The sequence below is a fragment of the Amborella trichopoda genome, chromosome 11 (assembly GCF_054954075.1).
Source record: "Amborella trichopoda isolate Santa Cruz 75 chromosome 11, AtrichopodaSantaCruz75HAP2 v2.0, whole genome shotgun sequence".
In the NCBI taxonomy this organism is placed as follows: Eukaryota; Viridiplantae; Streptophyta; class Magnoliopsida; order Amborellales; family Amborellaceae; genus Amborella; species Amborella trichopoda.
The window spans coordinates 192,125-213,329 of record NC_142346.1 but is presented as its reverse complement, the minus strand read 5'-3'; the positions used below and the strand labels follow the sequence as shown (position 1 = coordinate 213,329).

At 38.0% G+C, this 21,205-nt stretch overlaps 2 protein-coding genes across 3 annotated transcripts in view; one reads left to right on the top strand and one right to left on the bottom strand.

Annotated features, from left to right (window-relative positions):
• The first annotated feature begins 1,138 nt into the window (after positions 1-1,138).
• LOC18441493 (pectinesterase/pectinesterase inhibitor PPE8B) lies at positions 1,139-4,456 on the top strand. Its single transcript, XM_006851723.4, has 2 exons — positions 1,139-3,344; positions 3,432-4,456. The coding sequence occupies exons 1-2, from the start codon at positions 2,261-2,263 to the stop codon at positions 4,115-4,117; spliced, it is 1,770 nt and encodes a 589-aa protein (XP_006851785.1). The 5' UTR covers positions 1,139-2,260; the 3' UTR covers positions 4,118-4,456.
• A 778-nt stretch (positions 4,457-5,234) lies between these two features.
• The window catches only part of LTA3 (Dihydrolipoamide acetyltransferase, long form protein), a 46,276-nt gene continuing 30,305 nt past the window's right edge, over positions 5,235-21,205 (bottom strand). For both annotated transcript variants that reach the window (XM_011627691.3, XM_011627692.3), the window contains 12 exons: positions 18,215-18,284; positions 16,539-16,943; positions 13,508-13,568; positions 13,331-13,375; positions 13,133-13,216; positions 10,095-10,171; positions 9,937-9,999; positions 7,601-7,671; positions 7,451-7,511; positions 6,036-6,096; positions 5,865-5,945; positions 5,235-5,777 (listed from right to left, as the gene is read on the bottom strand). In XM_011627691.3, the coding sequence (XP_011625993.1) occupies positions 5,719-5,777; positions 5,865-5,945; positions 6,036-6,096; positions 7,451-7,511; positions 7,601-7,671; positions 9,937-9,999; positions 10,095-10,171; positions 13,133-13,216; positions 13,331-13,375; positions 13,508-13,568; positions 16,539-16,943; positions 18,215-18,284 (1,138 nt within the window). In that variant the 3' untranslated portion in view covers positions 5,235-5,718. The remainder of the gene's footprint in view (positions 5,778-5,864; positions 5,946-6,035; positions 6,097-7,450; positions 7,512-7,600; positions 7,672-9,936; positions 10,000-10,094; positions 10,172-13,132; positions 13,217-13,330; positions 13,376-13,507; positions 13,569-16,538; positions 16,944-18,214; positions 18,285-21,205) is intronic.

Below are 21,205 nucleotides of genomic sequence, written 5' to 3'. Positions count from 1 at the left end.
TATCTCATTACAAAGCGTGGTGTGCCAACTTTGATTGTTTAAGGTTGCAACCTTATGCAAACTACACCCTCTCAAAAAAGGTAGGAATGATAGAGATTAAATTTGAGCAGGGGGGTTGATCTTGGATTTTACTTTGTAGAGTTCCCTTCAATGAGTACCCTATGCTGAAGCCTTTGTTATTTATTTATTTATTTTTTAAGTAATTAAGTGAAGAAGATGGCCTCTACTTGTTTTTTCAAGTAGATTAGAAGTTAGCTCTTTGAAAGTACTAGTGGGGTGGTATTAATAGTGGGAATAAAAACCACAACGTGGTGACTAGGATGTGAGGTGTTACTACCATAATCTCAGCTCCATTCCCTTCCCTTTTTTTTTTCTCTCTCTAGCTCGCACAAACTAGTAAAACACTACATCATCACGGAAGCTAATGGCTCGTGTGACATCTTTTGTAGAGAACAGTGTCTCCATGAAGAACTGAGGTTTTGTGCTTCACCTGAACTGGAGGGGTTTCGTTTGGTGTTGGTGGTGAGCAATGTAATGCAGTAAGCATAAGAGTATGAGGTGCCGGCAGGCACCCATCCTTTTCAAACCATCCCCAACTCTCTCTCTCTCTCAAACTTGGGTGGTTTTTTTTTTGTTTTTTGTTTTTTTTGTTTTTAACATTAACTCAAGCTTTCCATTAATATCAAGAAAAATTTACAAATTATACAAGAGGACAAAAAAGTCATTGGAAAAGGATGCACCTCCTCCGCTGGGTAACTTTGATTGAGGGTGGGGCTCTTCTTTCTCCCTCTCTCGATCAAAGTTATCCGGCGGAAGAGGTGCATCCTTCGTTCACTTCATCATTATTTGCAACTTGCATTCTATACATAAAACATAGTGTTTACCGATACAATTGGTTTTATTCTACTCGTACATAATCTTTAAAATATACATATATACATAGTGTTTACCAATACAATTGTTTTTATTCTACTCGTACATAATCTTTAATAATGCCACTATATTCTTTTGAGGGTGGGGGTGTTTATGGAGGTTGGAACCATTCTCTCCCTCACCTACCCATTCGATAAGTTCTCTTCTTTTTCCTCTGCTTTTGGTGAAAGGTTGTAAACCAACCGCCCTTTAAAATAACTTTTTTGGATGAAGTTTTTATAAGGCCTAGGCTTTATGAAAACAAAGTGATCTCTCACCTCAAATCTTTATTCGGAGAACACTCTTTGCAACAAAATCTTTATGATGGTTCTAAAATCAATTTCCAACATTGACAAATTCAAAACTAAAAAAATGATATAGATCTTATGGATCTGTAAACATATTTTTAGGAAAAAATAAAAGGTCTAGATAACTTGTTATAATATACACTATTTTTAGAAGTTGAATCTATTTATTTTTCACAATTAGACTGTGTAAGCCAAGATGTCTAATGAATTACAATTTTGGATGAATTATGATTTGAGGCTTTACTTATTTTGATGAGGCTGCATCCCTATCAAACCAAACCATTTTCAAGACTTTATTACTTGTATCCCTCGGAGAGGGGTAAAGATAATAGTAAGTGTGGAACGCATCCACAGAGAGGGCAGGGGGAGGGGCCGGGGCAGGGGCTGGGCCACTTCCCAATGCCTCTTCACTTTCCCACTCACGCTTCCCTCCCTTTCCGGCAAAGAGAGGGAGAGAGAGTGTAAAACACATGCATAAGACTTTGGTAGGTTCAATACCGTATATATGTATATTATGGAGAAGAGCAGAGCTGAGCTCAAAGCCCAGAGTGAGCTCCATTGAACCCATATCCGAGAAATGTTGTTCTTTGAAAAAGCGAGACACCCTTTGACTGAGTCCTATTTTTTATTACTCCCAAGTAACCATGCATAATATTTTTCTCTCTCTACTCTAATGGAGGGACTCGTGAAAAGAAAGGCATCTCTCTCTGTCTATGGATGCGGAATTGCGTGCAACTAGCCGGGGATGAGTGAGAGAAACGAGGTGTTGTTGAGAGTTGAGAAGAAGGGATACAGTGCCGAGGAGAAAGGTGTTGAGAGTTGAGAAGAACGGGATTTCATTTTGATTTTCGTTGAAAGGAGAAGCCTTTGTCCAGACCCTGTCCGTCCAACCGGAGGCAACGCCAGATGCAAAAAGCAGCTCTTGTCACCATTCATTTCATTTCACCCTCCACTTCGCTACTCATAAGAGAGAGAGCCACCAACCAATAGTAGACAGTCACCCTACCTGTGAATCTCTCTTTTACCACTCACTGTCTGTAATGGCTTATTGTTGTAGCAGCAGCGGGGGCGGAGATGTCAGCAACGACGAAAATGGTGGCTATGGAAGGCTACACATGAAGAGCAATCAGCCGCAGCAAGAAACAAAGGAAGAGGATGTGGAGGAAGGAAGAAACAGCAACAAAGACAATATGGGAAGAGGAGCGCTGTTGGGGAGAAGGCAGAGGTGGATGGTGGTGGGGATGGCGGCTGTTGGTATGGGTGTGGCGGTGGCCTGCCTTGCTGTGGGCGTGGTGAGGCTCGTCTCCCCTGACAGCAATGGCAAAGCTTCTAGCAGCCCCACCATACGCAAACTGTGTAGCTCCACCTTATTCCCTGACACCTGCGAGAGCTCACTCTCTGGGTATCCAGGGGCAGGTGCAGCTGACCCATGGAAGCTGGTGGCTATATCGATGAGGGTCGGCATGCAAGGAATGGCACAGGAGATGGAGAGCGTCGAGAGGCTCCTCCTCCTCCACCAATCATCATCACCACCATCGATTGCTGCGCTCAATGACTGCATCGAGCTCCTTGACAAGTCCATGGACGCCATAAACACCTCCCTCACCTTCTTCCTCAACTCTTTTGATGATGCCGATGTCCGTACGTGGGCCAGTGCTTCGCTGACGTACCACTCCACCTGCCTCGATGGTTTGCAGCAGCAGCAGCAGGGGAATATGATGATGGGCTTAGAGGAAGGGAACACGGTGACCCACCTCCTCAGCAACTCCCTTGCTCTACTAACTGCTCTGAGTGGAGGGGCCGGACCCTCCAAACAAGAGGAGGAAGGGCGGCAATTGGATTGGGTGGAAGATGATGGGTCAGCTGCCACGGATGTAGTGGTGTCGAGGGATGGGAGCGGGAACTACACCCGCATCCAGGAGGCAGTGGATGCTGCTCCTTGGGGTATCAATGGCAAGAGGAGGTATGTGATTGGGATAAGGGCGGGGTTGTACGAGGAGAGCATCAGCATCCCCAAGAGGTTGACCAACATTGTCCTGCTGGGCGACGGAATCAACCACACCGTCATCCGTCAGAGCAAGAGCCTCAGTGATGGCGTCTCCATCTATGCTTCTGCAACTCTTGGTGAGTCTCATCTGCTAAAAAAGCAAAATGACTTGTGTCCTCTTCGGAGGATTTGCTCTAACCCATGTTTCTTTTCATTTTCTCCAGCTGTCAATGGTGATGGTTTCATTGCTAAAGACTTGACAATCGATAATGATTCGGGTCCGGAGCAGATGGAAGGTGTGGCTGTTCGGGTGAGTGCAGACAGGACGGCATTCTTCAGGTGTTCCTTCAAGGGGAACAGGGGAACCCTCTATACCCATGCGCTGAGGCAATTCTACAGGGAGTGCACCATTTTGGGCACCTCCAATTTCATCTTTGGCAATGCTGCTGCTGTCCTGCAGAAGTGCACCTTGATTGGGTTAGCCCTCCCGCCCCTTAATTCTTCGAATTCAAATCAGCAGAGCATTGCCATTGCTGGGCAAATGAGGACGGACCCAGGCCAGAATACAGGACTATCCTTTGACAGGTGCAGCATCGACTTCTCCTCATCCCCCATTTATTTGGGATGCCCGCACAGGAATTATTCTCGCGTAGCCTTCCTCCAATCTCATCTTTCGGCTGCTGTCGATCCTGCCGGATGGCTTCAGCCACCACCATCGTCATTGATTGCACTCGAGAGAGTGGTGATGGGGGAGTATCGTAACCAAGGCCCTGGCTCTCAGAAATTGAGGAGAGTGAAGTGGTCTACACAGTTGACACCCAAGCAAGCCTCTTCATTGAGCGTCAAGGAGTTCATAAACGGCAGCAAGTGGCTCCCAACCACTGGCATCAGATTTGACTTATCCATTTAAACTGACTCCCACTCCGCTATGGCAATGAGAGAATGAGAGAGGGAGAGACACTGATGCTCCTCAGTTTTTGTTCATGGCAGCCGAGCCACAATCGGTTTCCTTGCCTTTTCTTGCATGGACCAAAAAATCCCTCTCTATGAGAGAGAGAGAGAGAGAGAGAGAGAGAGAGAGGAGTCTCATAATGCATTTTTAGTTTCCAACCAAATAGTAATCCACACCGGTGAGGGAATTTTGAAAACTCTCTACATTCCCCAACCAGGTCGTATGTATAAAAAACAAGAGTAATAGGTGTTTGATTGCTTGATTTATATGCCTATGCAATCTACGATTCTGCTGTCATTCTTTTGTCATTTATACAACATCAGGAATATGATTCGTTTGACAGACAAAAAAAGGAGAGAATAAAATTGGATGAAAGGCCAAGGAATGAGAAAGAAGATCCTTTAATGGTGGTCAAGAGGAAAACAATAAAGACATCCCATTGTGCCAAACAAGAAAAGTAGGCCGATGATAATACCCCACTTAACAAAGATGACACCAAACCTAAACACCCACATCTCAATCAGTTTCCATGTGCGTTACAGAACCCTGGTGTTCTTTCTAGCCTTTTTGCTTGAATGCAGAAGGCTGAATGATTGTAATCTTCAGAGAAGAAAATTCTCAGATTAGGAACTGGACCATAAAAAAGTATAGTACCCAACCTCAGTTGTAACTATACATAGTAAAATTGTTGGGAACCAAATAGCATCGCCCTATTGCAGGTATACACGCTGTTTGATGTAACAAATCACTCTCTACTCCTTTGCTAAGAGTTTAGTGAGTAACCATGTGGCAGTAACTGACCATTCACCCACTCTTTTAGGACAGCAATAACATTAGTCCAAATCTTGTCGAAATCCCACTCAACCTAGCAAGAACATCTAAAGAAAAAAGGAAACATAAAATTTGCTAAAAGGAAGCAGGAGGAGGTATGGATCACCGAACTAGATTATATAGTGGATGCTGTTAAATCTATCAGACAAAAACTCGTGGTACCCACTACAAGGTCTTCCATGACCAAATCTAAAAGTGGTCCATTCAATAATTAGAAACACCAACACCACAACAACAATACGGCTTTTCTTGACTCGATAATGGTGCCTTTAATGCATAATCTAAATATCCCTCCTGAGAAAACAGAGTCCAATATTTCAAATTCATAGACACGGATCTCGATACAGTACTCAATAACTCAAGCATCATATATCCTGTCCACCCCAGGAAACATAGGAAGAATATTTCAGTTTACATAAAAAATTGTTACCATGCGTCAAAAACACCACAAGAAGGCAAAAGATTGAAAGATAAATTGTCATGGATAAAACAAAAATCCTTAAGTGCAGCATGTAGTTTCCAAACAAAGAACCAGGGGATGCCCCGAACTTCCTGTAGCTAAATAGTTCTGTGGAAGGCCAATATTATTCTCAGTGAGAGCTGCCGTAATGGGATATGTACTCTAGAGCAGAAGATTTTTCTGATATTTGGTATAAGGATATTGGTCAATTTAAGGTTAGACTTCACTCTCTGTGGCCTGCAGCTATAATCACTCAACCCACTGTTCTTCACAAAAGAAGTCTCTGAACTTCATTGAAATTCAAAGTCAAGGCTGCAAGAAAACGACCTGCAAAACCAATACAGATCAGCCCCAAACTAACCTGACCTCAAATGGGACAAGGCAATATAATTCCTGCTAGGATTTTGAACCTACCTCCAACACTGCCATCAAAAACACGATGATCGGCAGATAACGTTAGGCTCATTTTTGTGGCAATTCCAGGCTTCTCTGTACCTGGAAGAGAAAATTGTCAACAAGTCCATGAAATAATCTTGTGAAATAGTCAACACATGAGCGGCTTGACAAGAAAATTACAATGCTTACCATCACTGCCAACCGTGCATTCCACAACTTTGTTTCCCCTGCCCACTGCCAGGATGCAGGCCTGCAAGGAGACAGAAAACAGAAAGCAGTTCATACACTAAATATGACTTTAAAGGGAGCTGATGAAAGATTAAACAAAAGGAACCCCTAAGAGAACCGCATGAGAGTCTTGGATGAGACTAATACAAATTTAGTGCCCATGGTAATTTATAAGCATGTTTCAAAATATTTCTCATATGTATGCATACACATCAATAGAAGTTAGTTGCTTTAGCCTCGCTTATAATCCACTTCCAAATAAAGCATTCCAATAGATTTTAGCATTGGATCCCTCATGGTTGAGGATTCCATTTCATGGTTGAGTTGAGGATTCCATTCTAATATTCAAGTAACTTCTGGAAGGTGCAGGTATGTCTGGTGCAAACAGCAACTACACCTTAAAGACCCACTCAATGCACCAGTGACCTGGGCTAGAAATCTCATATTTTCAGTATTTGATGCAATATGGAATCTGAAATTCTTAGACGTACCATTTTGAGGCTTTCTTCATAGGTTGGTAGAATAGAATTCCTCACTTTTAGGGTTTTCAAATGAGGAAACCCAGACATCATGGTGAGTTTCCTTCGAAGTATTTGGCTGTCCCAGCTTCAAAGTAAATAGAAATGAGAAGGAAACAAAATAGCACATCATGTGTACACACCACTGTTATAGGATACTTCCTAAGGCCTAGTTTCAACAGACCACTTACTTGGGATATTTCCATCACTCTTCTTATTTGAAACAGTAAAAAAGGGATGTTTAGCCAGCTCCAGCTAACCAGGAGTAAGCTGCCACCGCTTACTCACATGAAGAAAGCTTGTTTTTCCCCTATCTCAGCTAAGTGGGGCAGAGAGACGTTAATAAATCATGTAAATGGTCCATCCAAAATGGCTGTAAGGACTTATGGTGCATGCAGAATCATGGTAGAAAAAGGGGATGTTTAGCCATCTCCAGCTAACCTAGTAAGCTGCCACTGCTTACTCACATGAAGAGAGCTTGTTTTTCCCCTATCTCAGCTAAGTGGCGCAGAGAGACATTAATAAATCATGTAATGGTCGCCACAAGGACTTATGGTGCATGCAGGCCCAAAGAGGTGAACTCAACCAATGAAAATTTTTTTAAAAAAAAGGACAAAAAAAATCGATGGAAGCTCGTTCTCATATGCTGATGTGGGATAAAGAACAAAATGACACCTCTAAATAAAATACCTTTAAACACCAGATATATAACAAAATTGCACTTCATGCACGTATGACAAGAAGGATCTTAGTTAGCTCATGTTCAAAAAGAAAGGATCATTGTTAGCTTCCTTGAAGAATATAACTTCACAAAGGCATTTTCAGACATTAAATGGGAGGGAGTGTAGTGTTATTCACCTGTGGGGGGTTTATAATTGCACAAAACTGATCCACTGGAAACATACCAAGGTTTGAAATGCTGCAGACTAATTAAGTGTTAGCAACTGATTCATTTGCACTCATGGAAGGTAGACTCATATCTTTTTCAAATAGAACTTCCAAACATACCTGAAAGTGCCACCTTGATATTCACCAGGTGCAAGTTTCCCAGTTCGTGCTTTTGCTGCCAATTCTTTGATCTACAAATACACAACATAATTCAACAATTGCATATGATTAGATGATGTAGGATATTACTGTCCAATTAGACACTTTTTATTCTCTCTAGGCAAAGTCATATGTAAGAGTTCCTTGGTAACAGAATAATGAATGAATATCCTCCATTAGATTGATCAATGAAAGTAACTAAACATGCACATGTTTGCTATGTAGCACAGTCGAAGCAGTTGATCTCCAATTACATTTGAACATACTGATATAGAACTTCTGTTAGTAGAGTATATATTCAACCGTATGTTGAAAAGTATTCAACTTACATCAAAGCCATGTTTGGAAATATGCAAGGAATAGCTTTTCACTTTGTCTCTTTCAACAATTAATATGCTTTTTTTTTTTTTTTGGGAATCGAATTTGAGATGTAGGCATTGCTGAAGTCAACTACTAACCACTTAAGGCCAAGCCTGAGTCCTCATCAATTAATTTGTTGTCGAAAGAACCAACAGAAAAAATGATTTTTTGGGTAGTCAACAAAAAACAATGGCTGAAAAAAAATATTACAAGGAATAGTCATCATATGGAAGTTACAACATTGTTTTCATAAAAGCGCCTTGTGACATTTGAATTTACAATAAAGCACAAGGCAAGCTTGATGCGTAATCTTTAAAACTTTCTGATGATCTAATTTAAAAGAAAAATTTAAAAAGAAAAATTACACAATTATGAAATAACTTAAACATATAAAAGTTAAGACTAACAATATGAACATTTTTATTTTTTGGAAATTCACAACTATGTGATTTTTGGAATTTTAAAATAGTCTCTCATGTTTCATATTTTACAGCCAAGGTCTACTTATTGAGATCATATAATTAAAACAAACTTTTTTATTTTTGGAAAATTCACAAAAAAAAACCTGTGACTTTTGGAATTTAAAAGTAATCCCTCATTTTTCATATTTTACACTCAAGTCCTACTTATTGAGATCATATAATGTATTTTAATTTAATATTTATTCTATATATTGTATTAAGCTCAAATTTGGTATGTCCATACTTACCATAGTGCAAATGTAAAAAATATAAAAGAATAATTCAAGAATAATAAAGAACCAAAATAAACTTATAATATTCAGGGATGTTTTAGTAAATTTTATTTCATTCATATTATTTTTAAATTTGTTTAATAGGTGTGCGATGGTGAGAAATATGGAAATACTAAAATTGAGCTTAATCCAAGGTGTAGAGGAAAAGATGAATTAAATTACACCATGTGCTCTCATAAAGTGGGATTTGAGTGTAAAATATGAAATATAGGAGACTATTTAAAACTTGAACATAAATTTCCCTTTAATTTTTTATGAATAATATTTTTAATGGAAATATTTTTTAACGGAACTTCTAAATGTTATAAGACATATTTGCCTTTCCTACAGACTTACAATAGTCTTTGTTTTCCATATCACATGATTTCATCCGCATTGATATTATTCTTGAAACATGTCTTTAGTAAAGATATATTTTAAAAAAAAAATCCTTCTTCATATGTTTTTTTTTTTTTTTGAGTATGTAACAAATCCTTCTTCATATGGTTCACAAATCATTCAACATAAGACCATTTTTCATTCATATAGCAATTCCTAACATCTCCTCTACAACACCTGGAATTCTTCATGGGCTGGGTGACGCTTGCTTATACATCATATCCAGTTATATGAGGCTTCTTCTACTAGAAAAGGACCAGACAATAATGCTACAAAGACTTGAATCTAAACAATAGTGTGTATGCATCTGCCTCTATGTTTATACTGTCCCATGGATTAGCAAGAAACTCACTAACTTCCCCAATACATCCCTAATAAAGCCCTTGATAGTGTAGAGCGTACCCTACCCTAAAAGCTGCCATTGAAGAAAATCTACTGATGATCCCAAAGAAACTGAAGGAATGTTCCCAGAGAAGTAAAGAAAATCCAGGAAGTAGACAAACGTATATTGAATTTAGGACCAAATAAGCAACTTGCCGTAAAGATATAGGTGACTACAGAGGATTTAAAAATGTGTATAATCCCGTCTCAAAAAATCAGCAGCAGAACCATGGAAACTTATTTAAAATTTAGGATTTCCATGCAAATTGAAATGTAGACAAATGGACCAAAAGTTGACTTTTTTCAAATTCAGTGCCAATGCTAGAAAATAAAAAAGAACAACTATTTCAGGGGGAAGAGAAAAACAGAAGAGTAAAGAAACCTCCAATTTATGATATTGATGTTTAAATATTTTTTCAAATACCTCCAAGGAGATTGCCGACAAAGTCTTTTTATCAGCATCCCTTACAATGGGAGTCATCAATCCCTGCACACCAGAAGTTCTTATCAAGTCCTATCAAATAAATTTAAAGGTGTGTAGTCCTCTATAATCTCATTTAACACAATCTGCAATAAACAAACCTTCTCTGTAGCCACTGCGATGGAGATGTCGATGGATTCACATAAAGCAGGCTCGCCTCTCTCATCATTCCAATAAGCTGCAAATCAATTGGTAAAAGTATTCAAGATTATTCTTCAAATTGGACATCTTCGCTTCATATATATTGACTTCCCTTCCAAGCCTTCCATATATTATTTTTGCTTTTTTAATTTTGGACAAAAAACTTGTATAACATTTCCACAATAGAAACTAATGGATTACCCCTTAAACATACTCTGGAATTACATATCAAATTTCCACAATAGAAACTAATGGATAACCCCTTAAACATACTCTGGAATTACATATCAACATAAGGTCACAATATGAGCTACTATAATTGTTATATGAGGTCCACTGCACATCAGTGGGGGGTGTGTGTCTAATTTAATTCAATCCCTTCAATTCCCAAGCATAGTTCCCATAGTTCATACAACTTTTCTCCCAGCTAAATGGCCTATAGTAAATTGTAATAGCCAATAATGGTCCCTAGTAGGGATGCTGTTTGAAACTCAAAATTAAATTCCCAAGCATAGTTCCCATAGTTCATACAACCTTTCTCCCAGCTAGATGGCCTATAGTAAATTGTAATAGCAAATAATAGTCCCTTGTAGGAATGCTGTTTGAAACTCAAAAATGTATCTCAAGGTAAAAATATATCTCAAGGTAAAATCATTTTGTACTCAAGCAGTCAAGATAATATCTAATGGAGGCAGAAGCGGATGCAGGATCGGTGGATTGTTGCAAGTAAGATGCTCCCTAGTTTGGGAGTGTCTTAGGAGTAATCCTACAATAAATATATGAAAAAAAAGAAATTTTAAAAATAAAAAATCCACACAATTTTTATAAATTATATTATAGATATACAATAAATATATTAGGAATGTCTTTTTTGTACTTACAATATATATTCTCAAATAAATTTTACAACTGATATATTTACTAACTCATAATAGTACACCAACGCTATTTATTCTATCAATGTATTGTAAATTTTTTAAAAATACTTTAACTGCTTCCAATCAAAATAGGCCCTCCACTTTTCTTCCCCCACTCCTTCAATATAAACTAAAAGGAAACTAAATCATACAAGAAAGAGAATAAATACAAAGAGAAAAGGCATATGAGTTTCTTTCGAAGTTACCTGGAACCACCATCCCTTCAAATATATATTTTACTTACAAATATATATCCTCAAATAAATTTTACAACTGATTTATTTACTAACTCATAATAGTACACCAGTGTTATTTAGTCAATCAATATATGTAAATCTTTTAAAAAATACTTTAATGGCTTCCAATCAAAATAGGCCCGCCACTTTTCTTCTGCCACCCCTTCAATATAAACTAAAACGGAAACTAAATCATACTTGAAAGAGAATAAATATAGAAAGAAAGGGTATATGAGTTTCGTTCAAAGTTGTAAACCTGGAAGCACCATCCCTTCTTCAATGCAATTATAAACAATTGCACTTATGACTTCCTATTTCTAATTGATATGGATATAAGTATCTCTTCCCCTTAAAAGAAAACAGTCCAGACCAGGACTTGCATCAATATTCCTTTCCTTTTTTTGATCGACATGCAATGAAGACTCTCTTTTCATAGATATAGATTAAAGAATCACTTTCCTCATTGAAAAATATTCAGAACATGATTTTGCCACATAATTACGTTCTTTTTTTAATTGATATGCATTTAAGACTTGTTTCCTTTAAAATTATATCTAACATGGGTGTGAACTATATTACCGTTCCAGAAGGGATTGGGATCGGGGATTGGGATAGTGTTCCTCAAATATAGGAGCATGATCCACCCAAGATCCAACATCAAAAGTGTCAATCATCACCAAGTTGGGACATCCAGGCAACTAAAATCAGGATAGGACAGGGACATGTGGCATTTAATGTGAATTCAAATACATTACAACTGAATCAAAAGCATTTATCTCAAACCTTTTCTTGATTTACCACAAGTATTTCAATTATGTCCTTTAGTGACACTATATATTATCAATAAATTGAAAATTACACTTTATCATCATCATCATCATCACCTTTTCCCAATTAATTGGGGTCGGCTACACAAATTCTGGTCTTCCATTCTGCTCTTTTAAAGGCCATATCCTCAGTGAGGCCATAATTCCCCATATCTTTTCAGACTACTTCCAACCACATCCTTTTGGGCCTACCCTTTGCCCTTTTCAATCCTTCCACTTGAACAACTAACTTGCACCTCTTAACAGGTGCTGTATTGGATCGGCACCACATATGGCCAGTTCACGTAAGCCTATTAGTGCCACACCTAAATTTTCCTGAATGGATTCATTTGGAATTCTATCCCTTCTTGTCTTGCCACTCATCCATCTCAACATCCTCATCTCCGCTACAATCATTCTATGGATATATTGTTTTGTGTTCGCCCAACATTCCGCCCCATAGAGCAAAAGCTGGTCTCACAGCTGTCCTATAGAACTTGCCCTTCAGCTTTGTTGGTATGTGGCAATCACATAAAATTCCAGTTGCACATCTTCACTTCGCCCACCTAGCTTTAACTATGTGTGCGACATCTTCCTCAATCTCTCCATTTTCTTGGAGTATCGACCCAAGGTATTGAAAGTGCAATCTGTTTTGTACTTCTTGGTTGTCAATCTTAACCATGTCCTTGTCTCTACTCCTATTATTACTAATGAAAATTGCACTTTATTCACTAACATAAATATAATCATCCAGTATGACATGCTACAAATGAAAAAAATATTTTAGAATTAAGTAAAATCATGAACCCATATGCAGTTTTTGGCAATTAAGCCCAGTGAATAACTATTTCTACTTCCACATATTTATTCAACAATAGACATGATCTTTACAAGCTTCTTGATTAATAACACAGAGAATCAAAACAAGCTCAATTTCATCTCCTTTAAGATCCTCATGCTTGAAGCCTTGAACTAAAAACCCATCCTGCGATAGACCCTAAAATTATCTCTACAAATTATATGATTGTAGTCCACATACCATTGGCTTCGGGAACACTTCTTAGAGCAAGGGCAACCGCTTTGACAATTATGTCATTTACCGAAACTTGAACACCACGCTGCTCTGAATGTGAACACAAGGAAAAATGTGATATTTCCACATTTCAGGTCATTCAATAATCATCACCTCAGTAAATGTCATGCTATCACTTCAAGGATAAGATTCCAAATCACATACCTTTAAGATCCTTTCTAAAAGCCAGCACAGGGTCTAGTATGACATCTGAATGAACATCACTCATTTTAGAATGGCATAAATTAATTAATGGCGAACGATATCTAGAAAAGATGTCACACCTGAAGATAGATACAAATGAGTAGTTAATGATGAATGATATCTAGAAAGGTGCCACACCTGAGGATAGATACAAATGAGGTATATTCTGCTTTGATTCCAGCAATCGTTTTGCGATGACCTGAAAAGCCATTTGTTAGGGAATATGATGAATCCAGAGTTATAAATAGCTATCACAGCATTAACGTATGAGTATGTGCACAGTGAACAGGCAGAGTGTAAAAAACAACAGTAGATTACTTCTGAAAGTCACACAACTTTTCCATCCACAAGATCAAGATATAGGACTTTAAGAGACCACAGCTAAAGAAAACCCATTATGACCAAATTAAAATAATGTCAATAATGTTTCGAGCCATATGCTTAGAGCAATTCATGATCTCAGAAAAAAGCTTCTTCTGGCATCTAGAGTTCATGAGCTTTTTGTTTACCGTCATTTTATACACAAAAAGAACATCTTAATTCCTGCAAGCATCTTCTCAACAATACATGTTAAAGAAGTTGAAGGGAAGGAGATAAAAAACTCAATGATACAAGGAAAGAATTTCCTTTTGGAGAATAGATAATCCACAAAATCCAGGAAGAAATCTGACCAACTGCAGTAAAGATAAAGCAACATGGAAATATTGAAAGTAATCATCATATTTAATGCCAGGGTCAGTGTCATTAAAGAAAAAAAACATACATGCAGAAAGTTTAGATTTCATTGCATTAAAAAAAATTGAAGATAAAATTGAAAAATACGAGTTTTTTCCCATGAAAATTATAAATTCATGAGATAAAATTGAATATAATAAAAAAAATTGAAAAAAAAATACTTAATCTCATATTGTATGTATCAAGAGCCTATATTAGTCAAAATCCCTAATTTTGTTCAGTAAAATAATTAAAAATAATTACTCAGAAAACCCTATAATGTATCAAGATATTTTGGTAAAATCGACCACGAATCTTTGTGTAATCAAACAAATCAACCCAATGATCGTGTGAAGAACTAGATCTTCTTCACAAAATTTGACACAAAGTGGATCTAAATCGATTTCAAAATCATCGGATTGGTGGATTTTTCAAAACCCCAAGGAAAAAGCACAAAAAATCGTCGCAAAAATTCATATAAAAAAGTACAAAATGATAAATCAATATCCAGATATATTTGCAAACTGAAGTTATGGGGATCGAAATGTATACCTTAATTTGATCAAAATCAACTTGATTAATAATCGGGGTGTTCAAAGTTGGAAATTCGTCATGCGTTTCAGGAACAAAGTTTCGAGCAAAATCGACCTCAAATCTTTTTGTAATCAAACAAATCAACCCAATGATTGTGTGAAGAACTAGTTTGCTTCAAAATGCACAAAATTTGACACAAAATGGTTCTAAATCAAGGTCAAAATCATCGGATTGGCGGATTTTTCATAACCACGAGAAAAGCGCACAAAAAATTGTCACAAAAAATTTCATATATATTGTTTCAATCGTTAGATCATTGTTTTATAGCCAATACACAGTCATTCAATTCAATAATGCACTGGAAATCTCTGAAAAAAGCTTCAAAAGCCGTGAAAACAACATCCAAAGAGGAATTGGTGCAGTGCACGAACTTCGCGATTCATTGTAACGAATTGCTAATCCGGATTGCTGAGAACCGCGTTTCATAGAGTGGATCGTTCGGATGCCGATATATTCGAGGATCCGGATCGCCATCGACGATTTCTGATCCAGATCAGGCAATTCCAATCTGGATTTCAAACCTTGGGTTAAACCATTCAAATAATTCTAGCTCACAAATCTTGTTGTTCTCAAGCAACATTTTTAGTAGAATGAAAAAAAGCATGCTTTGGGCCCTAGTTTGGTCCGTACCTGCCAATTCATGGTTAGCTCTAGTTACCGGGATCTTCCAACCTAGGTGGTGATTCCACTCTAGGATCTCTCTGGTGCCTCACAATAGGGATCTTCAAGGGATCTTGATTTTAACTTTAAGGACATCAATCCCCACAACTAGGGATCCTTATTCCCACCTCCAACACCAAGATAACGAGCAAACTGATAATTTTCTTAATTTATAGCCAGCTACCAATGCAACTATACTTTTAATATAGCTGCATTGCTTGTTGGCTCTAGATAAAGAGATCCCTACTTTAAACACCATATATACTCCTAGATTATATACATTCTTTAAGATTAGCAGCAAGATCCCAAAAGTTTGGGATTAAGGTCCCAAAAGGTTGGAATCAAGATCCTCAATTTCTAAAATATGCATTGCAAGGATGGCACTCCCAACCATAGGGATCTTCTAGCTTTTCATGATTGCCCACTCCCGATTTGGTTCCTAATCCGAACAACTATGGGTTAGCTTTTAACAACCCCGTTTATTCATAACACCGAGAAGTGTTATAGGGTCAACAAAAAGGGAAGAAACTGTTTTCCCTCCACTGACGATTGATGCTAAATGGATAGCATGCACTAATAAATAGGCATTACATCTAAACAGGGACAGAAGATAGTGAATCCCCTCTAACAACATATGACTCTTTCCAATTGCATCCCTTTGCCACTTGGGAGGAACTCCAGAATGTAAACCGTAATTGAGGAGAAGATTGAACTTCGATTCTTTAAAATAAAAGGGTATGGTGGGTAAAAAAAGCAATTTTCTTATGAACTCCAAAAGAATCATGGTTCTGATTAGCAACAAATAGTAACAAAGCAAGGAATCGGGCTTTGGGTCAAGGTAGTAGCAGCTGGGTTTTTATAGCACGTCTCAAGTTCCATTCCTATGTAACCTTGTCACAAAAAAAAAAAAAAGTAATAAAGCAAAGCCACTAAGCACCAAGCCTCCAAATAAAGGCATGTCATGCAATCAACAAAGATGATTCTAATCTACGAGTTATAAACTGAAACTACCGAGTTTAGCTTTTCATCCAGCTATTTTTACCCAGGTTATATGGCATTGGTATTCCATGCAGGAGCAGCTTTATCAAATCACAATTTCATACAAATACATAACAATTTCAGAGCTGATTAAGCAAGCAGAAAATATAGTATATGAATTGCATTCTTTGCAAAAGCACCTTGGTAATTCAATGGAACTTGCCTTACGGATTTGACTGTTTGGCAAGTCTTCCTGTTTCTCAGGAGGATGCAAATGAGCGCTTGATTCTGAAGATGAAGTACCAGTAGGGACAGATTTGCTCATGGGCGATCCTGATATCCCCTGTTGAGGGGAATCTGAAGTTCTTGAAGAAGCTGATCCAGACTTTATGGCTGCCAACACATCACCCTTTAAAAGAGTATGACGGGGGCCCGTGGATCTCAATAATGACACATCCAATCCATGAGTCACAATAAGAAGCTTTGCTGATGGGCTGATTCTGCTAAAACCCGTTTTCTGTTTCTTTCCTTGATCCTGCACATCAGATTCCATTGTCTTTTCCTCCCTTGCTTCTAAACCAGTGGATACAGTAGCAGGGACATTTTGGATATCGTCTAGATCCTCAACCTTGTAAGCAAGTGACATAGCAGCTATGTAATTCCTAATGCTTAGGAAGCACAAAACAAAATAAAGAAGCACAGCAGCAAATGTTGACCTCTAATCCCTTCTATTATGTACAGCATTTCCTAGAAAAAAACTAGTGAATTAGTTTAATCCATTATTCAACGAGGAAGAAAGAAAGATACACACTCAAAAACACACACACACACACACACACTTGTATGCAAAGATGTGGTTTGGGTTGCTGATGACATTGCATCCTTGTTAGAGTAACGAGATTGTCGAAGCAGAAGTCAGCAGTGTTACATATTTCTTTATCTACGTTTTCAGGGATGAAACGTTATTAGATGGAAAAACATAATGTGACAGTAGTATAGAGGATACCAACTGCTTCAGAGGAGATTTTTGTATCACCAACTTACCAGAGGTTTTCTCTCAAGATGTCCATAGAGATGATAATCAGATGCTCGACTAACTAGCTAAAATATCAATTTTGAACAGAAACCCCATTACTTAAGGGAACATTGTTTCATGCTGCACCACATTTCTACAATATGCGGTCCAGAGGTATAAAGCATCCATCTTAAAGATGGATGCAAATAGGTGGTCCATCTAAAAACAAATGTAACTAGCGGTCCAAATATTTTCTTAATATAATTATTATTTCTAGTTTTTAATTAATTAGTTTTTAAATTCATGATCTTCATGTTAAAGATTATATATTCTTTAAAAATTAGGATCAAATTCTATTTAAAAAACATATTTATTGCCAAGCCCGCATTTCTACAATATGCGGGCTGGCCGCATAGAATCCGTGTCCTTACTTAAAAGTTCTACCTAGTTGAATAGATGTAGTTTCTTTGATTATTCCTTCCCTTATGAATAAACCGTGGCTTATTAAAAAAAGGTATGATTAACAATAAAAATGATTAGTTTTCCATAGATTTGCAAAATGTTTTTCAATATGATTAACAATAAAAATGTTTTTTATATGATTAACAATAAAAATGATTATTTTGAGATTGATTTGCAACAAGTTTTTCTATGAATACTAGCAAAATGTATTGGCTCATGACACAAATGCTTTACAAAAGAATAGAATACCTTAGACATAATACAAAAACTACTATTTCCCCTCTGAAAACTTTAATGGGCAGTGAAGCATAAATTTTTTGGATGAATATTCCCTTTCCTCCACTTAGTACATTTCCTTTCTCCTTTTCTCTAAAATAACAGACACGCAAACAGAAAAGGAAAAGAAACTTAGTACAACTTACTGTTATGGCAATAGGTTGTCCCACATGAACATCCTTCGAACCTTCAGGAGCTAGAATCTTAGCCAGGAACCTAAAGAAACATCTTATCAGAATATAAAAGGTGACATTTGAGGAATGACATTCGTACAAGCATCTGTCCACATCTCCACTCAACAATGCCAATCACAAAATCATTCTCGCAAAATAAAATGAGATTCAAGCCAACCTAACCAGAACACACCACTTTGAGAAGGAAACTGACAATCATGATCTGCTCCTTTAACATGGTATCAATGACCTTTTTTTTTTAAAGTAAAGTTAGAATTTACAGAACTGCAGTAAGCATGTGCACATAATTGTATTGCAGAGTTGCTTAAGCAACTACCGCCGCAACAATGGAGGAGGTACAGATCACCTTTCTGTTAAAAGAGAACTAACTACAGAATGGGCTTGTGGAACTGCGAAAAAACATGAGGGCCCTTAACTCAAGCAGTTGTGTTCTAACGGGGTAGGATGATCCCTATTTTGCGAGCTCATCCACAGCAGCATTAGTTGTCTAATAAGGATGAAGATCGTAAACTTTTCCTTAAGCCCAGGTAAAGGAGGTGTGTTGCATTAGGTAGTAGGCAGCCAACATAATTGCTACATCTTATCATGAATCATGAACCTATTCCTTGGGATTTCTTTAAAAAAATGAAGCCGACCCTAAATAATTGGGATAAAGCTTGAATGATGATGATGATCCACTGCAGAATTAGCCCCTTGTCATGTATGCCACCAAAGGAAACACTTAGTTGGGTTGTCCGAAGAAAAATTTTCTCACACATTGACTGTAATCTCCAGGGGCAGGTACTAACTTTAGAGGCCCAATTGATGCCATTCTAGGAGTTTCCCTTCATCAGCAAAAAAGGGCCCCAGGAGTGGTTGAAAGTTTTAAGTCCTTCAAGTAAGAAATGAGAGCCTCGGCATTGGTCAAAGATGCTATGCCAATGCTTTTTGAGTACGTGGACAATGTTACGCTTCTACTGTTCCAAAAGATCCCCCCAACACCACCCTACCAGGGTTGCCGAGAAAACACCCACTGATGTGCAGCTTCATGGTGTTTGGGGAGAGAACAACCCAATGAAAGGAACTAGTGATACCCATGTGGCTAAATCTTATGATTTGAGTCAACTATTCAGGAAGTCCACGAAATAAAGGTCTCATATTCCCCTCTATGACAGACCCATTTGATGACCAAGGATTTGCTTTTATTGATAATAGTGTCTGTATTGGCTTCCTTCCCCTCCAAAATCCTCTGGTTTGTAACCAGCCAGACTAACCAAAATAGGTTGATGGAGGCTTACCGCTTACCACAAAAGCAAGCCAACCAAGGGTAGTGGAATGCACAATAAGCTTAGGAATAGTTGTTGGGTCGACTCCAGGGTTCCCCACATAACCCCGAATAACTGTAAGGAAAGAGACCAAATTTGACTTGTAATGGGACAGTGCAGGAAGAGATTATAGATGATTTCCTCACTATTTTTGCACAAGATGCATCGGTTGGGCAAGTGAATAGCCCTCCTTTAAATTTGATCCCCCATGTGGACGTCATGATGAAGTATTATCCAGCTAAAGACTTGTATTTTTGGGGGGAACAGGAGTGTGCCAAACCTTGTTGGCAGTGACCAAGACAGAGGTTCCTGGTGGAAGGGCCAAGTAAAAGGAGGAATATGGAAATGTGCCTGAAGCCCTCTCTCTCTCTCTCTCTCTCTCTCTCTCAAGTAAAAGGAAAATCTCAGACAGTTAAGCAAATACTGAGTCAAAGGGATGAGTGGCCTGCTACTCCTCTGAATATAATCCCCCATGAGGACCTCATGATGCAGTATTATCCAGCTAAAGACTTGTACTTTCGGGGGGGGAACAGGAGCGTGCCACAGTCACGTACACATGATAGTTGCATTGGTAATCCACCCACAGAGTGTTGTGCACATGTCTAAGGGTGACAGACTTGTCCTCAGGGGCCACCTGTAATCCACAGCGGTGTTATAGTTCATCTACCTATTGATTAACTTTGATAGGCCAACCATAAAACCTGTGCGAGAAACCAAGTTTGAGAGCATAAACTATGATTGCAATGGCCAACATTAGTAGAAGGCATAGTTGATACACTATCCCACAGGTACCCGCTCCTTCATGGTTGCCTTTATGTTTGTTAAGAGCCTAATTGTACGGGGAATAAATGAGATTTTATTCTCACAATAATTGAGTTAAATTGATTTATTTTTATGTTGTTAAATAAAGGACAAATTATAAGGAATTAATTTTTTGTTCTGCAAAAGGACTATTTTGGAATACCCAATTAGCTTTCTGCAGAATAAATAAGTCTTAAATACATGGCAATATGGCACATATGGGCCATGTTCACGGCAGACATGCAGGCTGGAGAATCACGTGGGGCCTGATGGCCATGGACCCATGTGCCTGTCCTATTATGCCATTTTATTTTTGTTATGATGAAATAGGAGGGATGTCCCATACTTCCTTTCTTACTAATATAAATGTTAACTACTTCAAAAAAAAAAGGAGAGGGGTGTTCCATATATTTGAAAACTGTTCTATTTTAAAAACATCCCATGATTCAAGAGACTGAATGAGTGTCTTTAAAAGGGGATTGATTCGTTTTGAAGATTTTGGAAGAATTTATTTTCAAGATATTGGAAACAAAGAGAATGTATAGGATATTTTCCTATTGTGAAGGAATGTGGGATAAGGACCTAGGGATAATGTATGTAGCTATTTTCAGAATCATGATAAGTAATCTAAGGAATGCTGGCCTAGATTTAAAGCCACTCTCAATCATGATATCTCAATCATATGGATGCCAGAGTCATCTGGCTCCTTCTCGGTGGTCTCTTTCTACATAAACTTACTACCTTCTCCCCCCTCTTCCCCCTCGGTAACATTCAAGGTATGGTCATCAATAGCACCACCAAAAGTGCAAGCGTTTAACTGGATCGCTTGCGAAGGAAA

Coding starts and splice junctions, on each gene's coding strand:
- LOC18441493 (XM_006851723.4), top strand. CDS start 2,261: ATGGCTTATTGTTGTAGCAGCAGCGGGGGCGGAGATGTCAGCAACGAC. Junction 3,345..3,431: donor CTATGCTTCTGCAACTCTTG/GTGAGTCTCATC, acceptor CATTTTCTCCAG/CTGTCAATGGTGATGGTTTC.